The sequence below is a fragment of the Saccostrea echinata genome, unplaced genomic scaffold, assembly GCF_033153115.1.
Source record: "Saccostrea echinata isolate AGI-Se365-2 ecotype Australia unplaced genomic scaffold, CSIRO_AGI_Sech_v1 ptg000009l, whole genome shotgun sequence".
NCBI classification, from domain to species: domain Eukaryota; kingdom Metazoa; phylum Mollusca; class Bivalvia; order Ostreida; family Ostreidae; genus Saccostrea; species Saccostrea echinata.
This window is the reverse complement of record NW_026889758.1, coordinates 20745814-20757139: the sequence shown is the minus strand read 5'-3', so window position 1 is coordinate 20757139 and position 11326 is coordinate 20745814. Positions and strand designations below refer to the sequence as shown.

The following is an 11326-nucleotide window of genomic DNA, read 5'->3' as shown; positions in this document are numbered from 1 at the left end:
ACTCTACACCAAAAAAGTCTTCCAACGATCGGAAAGCAATCGCTTAGAAACTCCAAGTTCAAGTTCATTTCTTCTTTCAAAAACATTTAAACTTATGGCACATGATGACAATGTGCGAGGGGTTATCAAAAAATTCGTGGACTGATGCGATAAAATTAATACTATGTAGTCTGTGCAAACAAAATTTATAGGGAACATAAAACAACAAAAGTTTAAGAACTGTTGAAAATTTTAGCTTGATACGTTGATAATTTGCCAAATTATTAAAAATAAAGACATTATATGATCACCCGGCGCTGCTGACGTTATTGTTTCTCAGTGTCCGCTCCCTCTACCTCATACACTTATCTCGATGAGATTCCCTGGAGTTATGTAAGGACTTATTTCATGAACAGCGCGCTTTCAATGCATATAATATTGTAAATGGATCTATACATAGGAAAAGATCCTCACTTGATTATTCCAGCATATTTTGCTTGTTGGAGTTCATTTCGACGTGACTGACTTTTGACCCCCTTACTACAAATTAACATTGACTGTACATCTCTCTGAATCATTTTCGGCATTTGAAAACAAGTACTCTGGATGCATTTTATTGCTCTGTAGCCCGTTTAAACATTTCCTAGGCCTATACCAGTTTTGTCATATAGAATTTTGAATGTTATAGAATGTTGAAAGAAGAAACCCCACCCCCTTTTTGACGTCATTTTCAGCCCGTAATTGTTTAGACATACCATATTGAATTTACGATAAAATTTTATAGAACTTACAGAATGAGGTAAAAATTGCAAATTTTATGGAACAAATGTGTTATACCACATAACTGAATTAACGGGGTTTTTTGATGACAAATGCTCATATTAAAAGTGTTTTTCTAAGTTACACTCAGACAGAAAAAAAACGTCATGTTCGAGGTAGCGCCGCCCGGACAAACCATTGCTTACAAAAACATTAACAATTTATTAAGAAATAAAAACTTATGACTTATGGTTTATTCCATATATAGAAAAGATGATACTAACTAAATGGGTTAAAATTCATTGATGTACCTAAAACTGTTTTAATTTAAGGGCGCTAGTCCACGAACTTTTTGATAACCCCTTAAAATATTATGACACTGAGTACATACATGTAAATTCAGGACAGAGGTACAAGTATTAATGCAGAGGATGAATGTGAAATAAAAGAAGGATAAATTCATTTAGGATAGACTACATCATACATCTTTAAAATAAACATACATACAAAAATGTAGTTTTATCAAGGACAATCTCTGAGGGATCTCCGTGAGCGCCTAGATCGCTCAGTGATCTCGACAACATAAAATGTGGCAGTATCCTAAATTTTTCATTTTTTCTTTATGGTTTCCCAAAACATTTACACAACACGAACTTTTCGAGGCTTTCAGAGATCACGAAGAGATCGGACAAGTTGTATTGCTCTCAATTTTCTCCATGCGTGTATTAGGAGGCCCTTACTCTCAATGTTATACTTTAAATAAGGATATTTCTATGTAATGTACTAAGATACTGAACTTTTTTCACAGCTTCACTTTTTGAACAGGTAATATGACAGTCAGCATTAATAAAACGAATTCCCATCCAACCACTGTGTACAGTATGATTGGTGCGAACAGTGTGGGTCCCATCACGTGGGACGACGCCACGTGGATCCTAACCAGTTCATTCATCATCTTTACCATGCAATCAGGTTTGTCCAGCACTTGGATGGTTTACATTTAATTAAATATTTCTGTTGGTTTAACATGTGCGGACCCAGGGTTTTTTTTTTTTTTTAAAAGGGGGGGTCATATCCACTCAAAAAAAACAAACAAACAAACAAATAAACAACCGCCCCTTTAGATCCGCACATATTCAAAACTGCATGGTTATAAAGATAACTCTTTTCATGATTGCTAAACACTGTTAAGATACATTATATACCAAGTAGAAAAACGTAAGATTTTTCAGATTGTCTAAAAAATAAAATAAAATAACACGTACTTTCAGTGCATTTGTTAATTAATCAAACTGATTCATTGATATGAAAATCAATGATAGGTGATAAGAATGCATTATCATATTCAGATCTTCAAATGACCATAAAAAAGTATACTTTCACACGCTTGTATCTTAGATCTTTATCACGTGCCGATGATTAATTTCTGCAGACTTTGCTGCACTAGGCAGTGATGGACAATACAATAAATGCAAAGTGAAGAAAATAAAATTGACAAATATAATGGTCATTAAGACTTTGTTTAAAGCAAGTTTATAGAATACTTTACTTTTAAGTTTTATACATATTATCATTAACGAATTATTTTACCGAACTTAAAAAAGTCTCATTTCTGTTCACTTTCTAACACAACCACATATAGATCGGCCACTTCTGAGGCCGATGATATCAATTCTTTTAATAGATCTATATACGCTGGGTGGTGGTTGCAGGCCTAGGTTATCCGAGATATTTTTCCTTACCAAAAATCCGACATGACCCAGCTTTGAACTGCCTTATAATTTTATTTTTCTACTTTCTTTGTCTTGTATTTTATCGTGATTTTTTATTACATTTTTTTTGTCCCCCGCTGTCATGAAAGTGAGGGATATAACTTTGGGTCTGTCTGTCCGTCCGTCTAGCTGTCTGTATTTCTGTCTGTGTAAGACTTTCGTTTCCGGACGATATCTCCAGAAGCCCTCAAGCTTTTGCAATGAAATTTTATATCACAACTCCCTATGACCTAAAGAAGACGCCTATTGATTTTGAGGTCAAAAGGTCAAAGGTCATAAATTCATACATTGTCTGTGTGTAACTCTTTTGTTTCCGGGCAATATCTCGAGGAGTCTTTGAGCTTTTGCAATGAAATTTTATACCACAACCCCATGTGGCATAAAGGATAGAAAAATGGAGAGAAAAAATTGCAGATGGGGAAAGAAAAAAGTCGACCTTGACCTTTCAGCTTTTGGCCATAGGACCACATATTTAAAGTTTAAATTTTCATCAAATTCGGGCGGGTGGGCGGATTTTTTTATTTTCTATTATTGTAAACATCTACATAACGATCTTCTTAAACAAAATAATAAATGGTGTACTTTTGAAAATTTTACATTTTAGCCAGTTTCTCGCTTGTGAATACACGCAAAAAGATGGACTTCGCAGACCGTTTTTTTAAAAATATTTTTTCTCAATATGTTTGAAAAGCCCTTTTGTTTCATGTTTTGTATGTGTACCGTTTCTTCAGTTTTACTAGAATTATTGATGATTATGAACTGTTATTTATTCCTAATAACTATCTGTATGGGAATAATCAGCAAACTTGTATCCGAAAACGATTGAACGAGAAAATTAAGGGATTAGTTTTAAGAAAAAAAAAAAGAAAATCAATATTTAATCAAAACACAAAAAATGAAAATTAATACCATACATATTATAGGGATTCCATGATAAGCTGGTCTAAAAATCAAAGGGCTTAAACGTTCTTTAATGTCAGAATTCCTGACTTTAGAGCATGTACGACTCTCTGATGGAAAAGCCAAAATCATGTTTCATGAATTCCATTAACTTTGACGCGATCAGTAGTGTTTTTTTTTTGTCTGAGTTTGGTTGTTTATTCAAGGTCAAAACTTGATGTCATGCAACGTCAAAATTGATTATGAATAATGCAAATAAAACAGCTTTACATAGATAGAAAGGAGAATTTTTGCAACGCTTTGCAATAATAAGTAATCTTTGTACATTATTAGTAAAAGGTACAAAAAAATCACTTTTATTGAATTTTTTCACTTTTACTATAGAAAGAGTTTTTAGATTGATATAAGTATTGTCAAAAAGTTATATAGAGCCAAAATATTCAAGAACTGAGAGAGAGAGAGAGAGAGAGAGAGAGAGAAGGTATAGTTTTTTCTCGCAAGTAGGGTACCTTATGCTCAAATGGTATTCATAATACCGGATATAAAAATACTTTTCATTGACTTACCATTGCCCTGCCATCTACGCTTTGTCCATAGTTCTGTCTGGTGACCAAGAACCCTAATATAGCATCATCCCCCAATCAAGGTTTATCCATGATTGTAATATTTATACCCTCAGTGCCCATGCACCCCATCACAGTAAAAGTTCTGACCCAAAGCTCTTTTACTTATCTACTTCAAAGTTTTCAATTCTATTGCTCATTCATAATATCTTAATAGTTATTTTGCATTTCCTTTTAAATTCTATTACTCATTATCGAAGAATTTGATTAATCTATTCTGATAAATTCTTTTACAAAAACAATTTACCAAATTATAGTACATTGCACCAGCATCATAATCCAGCTGTTCTATCAAGATAATTATAGTACATGAAATTAAAGTCTCCTTGCTATTTATTGAATTCAGTCATTGTATTTGGCACACCATTACTGTCCATCCAGGATATATATTTTACTGTCACTAATAAATAAGTTCACTGTTAATACCTCAAATAATTATGATATTATTATTAAATGAAGTCCAGCATATAAGCATATACATTTTCCAAGTTTAAATTTTCAAATAAAATGTCCTTTCTAAACCCTATCGGTTTACACACCTTGAATAAAGGATTTTTTTCTCAATACAAATTTTGTTATTTTACTGTCTTTCGATTGACAGGATTCGGTCTTCTTGAGGCTGGTTGCATTTCAAGCAAAAATGAAGTAAACATTATGGTGAAAAACGCAGTGGATGTTGTATTTGGAGGCTTGTCTTACTGGATGATCGGGTTTGGACTCAGCTTTGGAGACGGCAAGTACTCCAATCCTTTCTGTGGAGTAGGGTACTTCTTCGTGGATACCTCAGACGAACATATGGGAATTCTTTATTCCACATTTGTGTTCCAAATGTCCTTCGCCACTACAGCAACGACGATAGTATCTGGAGCCATGGCGGAAAGAACCAAGATGACTGCCTACATCATCTTCTCGTTCTTCAATACACTGATTTACTGCATTCCTTCTCACTGGGAGTGGGCATCTAATGGATTCCTAAGAACACTAGGGGTGGTTGACGTGGCGGGGGCGGGTGCCGTTCATCTTGTAGGTGGTGTGTCTGCACTTGTTGCGACTATTATTCTCAGACCGAGACTCGGTCGTTATGATAACGGAATCAAACCGCTCCCTCTTGGAAATCCCGTCAGTGCATTGATTGGGATGTTTATGCTCTGGTAAATATTTCCCAAAAATCTTTGTTATTTTTTATGCTTCTTGATAATGCAAACCTTTATATTCTCATTGAATTGGAAGCTCGATTTCCACAAAAAAGAATTTTATTAGGAATCTTAGGACTTTATAGGCGGTAGATCTACCTCAACACTGTAAACTAACATATAGATCTTTTTAGCGCATATGAAATGTTCCCCTAAAATTGCAATACAAATGTTATTTTAGGGTGTTTTTCTTACATAATTCATAGAATGAATGAAGCCCCCCCCCCCCAAAAAAAAAAAAAAAACCCTATTCAGGACCTTCTTTGTTATAAAAATTCAGAATATTAAAAGTATATACCCCGGCCTCTCCTTAAAAATGTACAATTATTTGATCTTTCCTTTAAGATCTAGAATCTACCTAGATTGTAGAGTATAGAAAAATCTGACTTGGAGGACAATGAATAAATGAAAACTTGTTTTTTGAGAATGTTGTGTAACCTTTAAACATGGGTACCAAATAACCTCTGCTTTTGCACCCCGCCAGTACAAGCACACTGTCATCAGCACTGTTACTGCATCCATTCCAGCCACTGCAACCATCAAGCTGACCGCTGTTGCTGATGGCCACGCTGCTGGTGGTGGTGGTTGCTATGGCAACATTAGCGGGATGGCCATGTTCTTTAAACTTTTTATGCATCAGTAGCCGTGTCTCAAACATACTTCATATTTTATTTCTCATACTTGTTAGTTATTATCACATTTAAAATTCACTGTTGGATCTCCAGGAGTGGTCAATAATTATGACAACTATAATTATGCTATCAATATAGCTCATCTTTGGCTGCAATATACTCCTTTTGACTTTTTCCTTTAATCCCATTGATGCGGAAAAAAAAATCATATTTTTGGATTATATTTGATTACAACTTCGATCGAACAGTTGTATTTTAAAGTATAGACCATAAATTCTTTTGGCCACTTATTTAATCTGCAAATGAATCAATCACTGAGTTTGTGATTTTTTTCTCTTTATATTTTGAAAACTGATTTTGATACAACTACATGTACTGTTAAAGTTTTACTGATGCGCTTTTCCTCTGCAGGTGGGGATGGCTGGCTTTTAACTGTGGAAGTACCTTCGGAATCTCTGGAGGCAAATGGAAATTGGCGGCAAAGTGAGTCTGAGTCCCTGACTTTCGTTAATAATCTTCTTTTAGGTAAATTTGAATCAAAGCTGTCTTGCGTCAGAACAGTCGACTTATCGGTCCACTTGTAATGGGATAAATGAAGGGAGCTTTGTAGTTAAGGAAGTAGTCGATAGTAATGGTTGCAGACATGCAAATGGTTGTCTTGCCATCTCTGTGACGTAACACATTACTTTATTACTGGGGGAAGTCACCGGGAAGTCACATCAAAGACGGTATACTTGGCTCTCTTTCTATAATGTAAATACACTCAAGGACAGTTGTCTGAGGCAGGACTTTTTTTTGGTCACATGGATCTTGTGATAAACTTAAATCATATTGTAGGTCAATAGATTTTTTTAATCTTTTTTTTTTTAATTACATGTTTTAACTACCAATTGGCAGCAATACACTTCCGTATTTAACAGATATTTTTAGATTTTAATGAAGTAAAAATTTAGTGAAGTATGATAACAAAGAAGTTTCAATTCCTCTAAAATTTGTGTTATCACTGATGCAGGTCGGCTGTGGTCACTTTGAACGGGTCCATTGGTGGAGGAGCGATTGGCATCCTTATCTCGTGAGTCGAAAATTACAAATAGGAGATTTTTATCGATTGGCTTGAAAAAAGAATTTAAACCTTAACTTCTTTTTTCCAGATATATTCGATTCAAGGGTAAATACGACATCGGTTGCATTGTGAACTCGGTATTGGGTGCCCTCGTATCCATAACAGGTAAGCAAGCTCAATTTTTCTCTTTCAACAGAATTCTTATAAACCAATTTGTAAATTTACTTTTTAAAACTTTTTACAGGTGCCTGTGCGGTAATTCGACCATGGGAGGCGATCGTGGTTGGTTCCTTGGGCGGGGCGTTGTCGATGCTGTCAATACACGTTTTAGACAGACTGAAGATAGATGATCCTGTTGGAGCGAGTTCTGTACATGGGACCTGTGGTATATGGGTAAGTGGAAAAATATTATATAAATCTCGGAATCCTAAATCTTACAAAGCTACCCATGGCCAGAATGCCTTTGTTAACCATCTGATTGCCAATATTGGTATATCATATCACTTTTGCATATCATGGCCTCTCTTGAAACAGATTTTTAGATATGACATGTCTTTATTACTCAACGTATTTTTAGATACCTGACACTTGGGTGAACTGAAATGTTTGGCTTATTCCTGGAACTCACAACTTTGAAACAAATCAGACGAAAAGTCTACATTCCAATTTTACTATGAATAATTATATAAAGACAGTATACATGTAGCATATATCATAGAAAGTCCCAAGGACTTAAGAGCGAGAGCAGGAGGTTGGGTTCTGCAATCAAAAGTTTTGCTGATTTCTTCTTAAAAAATTTCAATATTTTCACTCATAACTTCAAAAGAAAAACGGAGGTCAATACTCAATATCCGTCTTTCAGCACAAGGGTTTAGTTGCAACTTACACATAAATACTTTTTAGGAGTTCTCCTTTAATATTTTTATCTGATTAAATCATGGCACCAAATATAGCCATTCTATGTAAAATCAAAATTGCGACAAAGAAAACGTTCCAAATTACTTCATATGATCAATTACCTTTCTGCATTTTTATATTAATTGTCATTTTTCTGGCACTAAAAATTGAACAAGCAATAAAATTATTTGAAAGTCTTTAGAATTTACTAAATTAACAGCAAACTGGTCAAAATGTTCATGTATGTATATTTAGAAAAGAAAATCAAAAGGTAGGTCTACGGTGTAAATTTCCAGATGCATGTATATTTACATATATTACAAAAAATGTTAATTTAAAACTATATTTACTCTGATAAAGTTTGAATAATCAAACATAATGTGACCTTAATTACCATCATCGGCATTCATGACACAAAAATAAACATTTTACAAAATAAAATTAATTTTATAATTTCGTCGTTTTGTCCAGGGATTGCTTGCTGTTGGTCTGTTTGCCAGATATGATCCATTGGAGAACACCACGATGGGACGAAGTGGTGTTTTTCATGGTGGTGGTTTCTACCTGCTTGGAGTTCAGCTACTTGCTGTGGTCGTGATTTCTGTGTGGAGTGCTGTTTTATCATTGGCTATTCTTCTGGTAATTAATTGTTGTCCATCACGCAGGCTCTGAAAATAAGCACTTAAGGTGTTCGGAAAATCAGCAGTTAAGGTTGTCCGTCCCTCAGGTTCTGAAAATCAGCGGCTAAGCAATTGAAATGCTCACAAAAATGTCACTGAATTCGAAAAGTAAAATGTATCTACCCATTTTCTTCAAAGATCATCTTTATAGTTAATAATCAATATAAAATGTTAAATACTAGTAAGTTTCTAGGGAATAACAATGTGAATGAAAACACAATTAAATTTTTAGCTCTACTGGTCAGAGACCAGAAGAGCTTATGCGATAGTAAGGTGTCCGTCGTCCGTCCGTCTGTCTGTCTGTCCGTCTGTAAACAATTTTTCAAAACGCTACTCCTCCTACAGTTTTGCTCTGATTTCAATATAACTTGGCACACAAGTAGACTACACTAAGATGCATAACTTAGTGCATCAGTTTTTGATTTCGATGAACGGCGTTGCCATGGTTACTAAAAATAGAAATTTCTGTGAAATTCCTTTAAAACGCTACTACTCCTACAGTGTTGGTCTGATTTCAATATAACGTGGCACACAAGTAGACTACACTAAGATGCATAATTTAGTGCATCGGTTTTTGATTTCGATGAACGGTGTTGCCAAGTTACTAAAAATAGAAAATTCTGTGAAATTCCTTTAAAACGCTACTCCTCCTACAGTTTTTGTCTGATTTCAATATAACTCAGCACACAAGTAGAATACACTAAGACACATAATTTAGTGCATCGGTTTTTTATTTCGATGAACGGTGTTGCCATAGTTACTAAAAACAGAAATTTCTGTGAAATACTTTCAAAACGCTAGTCTTCCTACAGTTTTCTTTTGATTTCAATATAACTTGGCAGAGAAGTAGACTACATTAAGATACATAATTCTATTTATTGTTGCATGTTGCAAAGTTTCAAATCCAAGTGCTACTTTTCCTTTGTTATACATACAGACCAGTAGAGCTACAGTCTCATCAGAAACTTCTGGTTTGTAGTTAAATTGAAAAACAAATATCTTGTAGGATAAAAGGTAAAAGTTTATCAGGAATAATGTTTTTGATACTTAAGCAGTATAACAGCCTACCATCGGACCGTCACGGTAGCTCAGTCAGTAGAGCGCTCGCTCCGTGATCGTAAGGTCGTGTTCGAATCTCAGCTGCGGCTGACTCAAGTCGATAGAAAAAAGGTAGCAACTGTTCCTTCGCTATGCGCTTGGCACTTTGAAGTGAAAGTTGTGGGTCCTTCAGATGAGACATCAAAAACCGAGGCCCTGTTTCACGGCAGGCGTTGGCACGATGAAGATCCCTCACTACTCAATGGCCCTGAGTGCCAAGTAAAAGTCTAAATTTGAAGCCCTTCACCGGTTTATGGTGACGTCTCTATATGAGTGAAAAATTCTCGAATGGGACGTAAAGCAAAATACACAATTAATCAATCCAATATAATTTTGTGCTGATAAACATAGGATTTCAGGCGAGTGATGGCCTAAGAAAAAAGTTTGTTTACTGTTGATAAATCCTAGTATAAAATAAGGCAGATAGGTAGAATTTTGTTTTTGTGATTTGTGAATTTTTTATAATTTTTTTTAATAAAGGCATAACTTTGAAAAAGGATTCTTTAAAGATGGTTTGAAGCTCTCTCCTTACAGCCATAATTTTTTTTACTACCTACCTTACATCTCAAAAAACAGGTACTAATTAAAAATGTCCTGATTTAACAAGCAAATAAAAAAAAATATTTGGGTCGGCGCATAAAATTAGAGTCGATCGGGTAACCGCAATCAAACATAGTTTCTTCGTAGGCCTAAACAGGCCTCTATGTGCCTTCTAAAATTTAGGCACCAACTGATTCCTAATCAAAAAAAAAAATTAGTCGCCAATGCAAATTTTTAGTCGCTGGGTATATTTTTCTTAGAACCCAATTTAAAAACTGATATTTGTCAATATATAGAGACATGCCCGTTGCTAACTTTTAAACTTCTTTTTTGCTCTTTATAAAAAATGAAAATGTTTATAGTTCAGTAATTTGACGAACACCAAGTAAATTTAAAAAAGTCGCCAATTTGGCGACTTACAAAAATTTTTAGGCACCAATCGTAATTTTTAGGCACCATGGCGACCAAATTAGTCGCCAATTAGAGCCCTGCTTAAAGGAATTTTTTTTCTTCTAAAATTGTGTAATATATTTGTCCTTTATTAATTTTCAATGTGAAGTTAAAAACTTCTGAGGACTTATTCAAATAAATGTTAATTTCAAGAGTTACACTGCCTGGCAGAGGGTGGGACTTCTTTAATAATTAGTCTATTAGTTTTATATCTCTAACAATCAATTCTGAAATAAAAAGAGATTAAACACTAAATCATTCTTCATATCTTCAGATTTTTATCAACTTCTTTTTAAGATTTTGAAGTTCACAGTTGGGTTGAGACTGAGCGTTGAACAAGAACTCATGGGTGCAGACTATTCCGAGCACATGATCGGTCACGAAACCTTGGTAACACACATGCTCCAAAATTATGTACAGGACTCACAGGAGACTCGCGAAGAAACACCACTGTCTTTAATATCAGGAAAAGTAAAAAATTGTGAAGATAATGTACAACTTTGTGAAAAGGAAGGAAATATCGAAAACAAGAGAAGGAAAGAGCAAAACAAGTGTGTGACATTTCGAAGAGGGTCGTGCATTTCCAGGCTTTCTTACCAAATTTCCAGGAGTGTTCTCACAAAACAAGAGAAGGTAGCACCTATGAATAACAACAGTAATGGAATTCCAGGCCAGATAGAAGGACCTTTTTGACAATGTGAACGTCCTGTGATTGTATCAAAGTTTTCTGTGTTAAATTT

At 34.7% G+C, this 11326-nt stretch overlaps 1 protein-coding gene across 1 annotated transcript; it reads left to right on the top strand.

Moving 5' to 3' along the window:
- Window positions 1-1568: 1568 nt before the first annotated feature.
- LOC133182523 (putative ammonium transporter 3) lies at window positions 1569-11279 on the top strand. Its single transcript, XM_061317369.1, has 8 exons — window positions 1569-1710; window positions 4635-5184; window positions 6270-6341; window positions 6871-6930; window positions 7010-7086; window positions 7166-7314; window positions 8290-8457; window positions 10884-11279. The coding sequence occupies exons 1-8, from the start codon at window positions 1569-1571 to the stop codon at window positions 11277-11279; spliced, it is 1614 nt and encodes a 537-aa protein (XP_061173353.1).
- The last annotated feature ends 47 nt before the right edge of the window (window positions 11280-11326 follow it).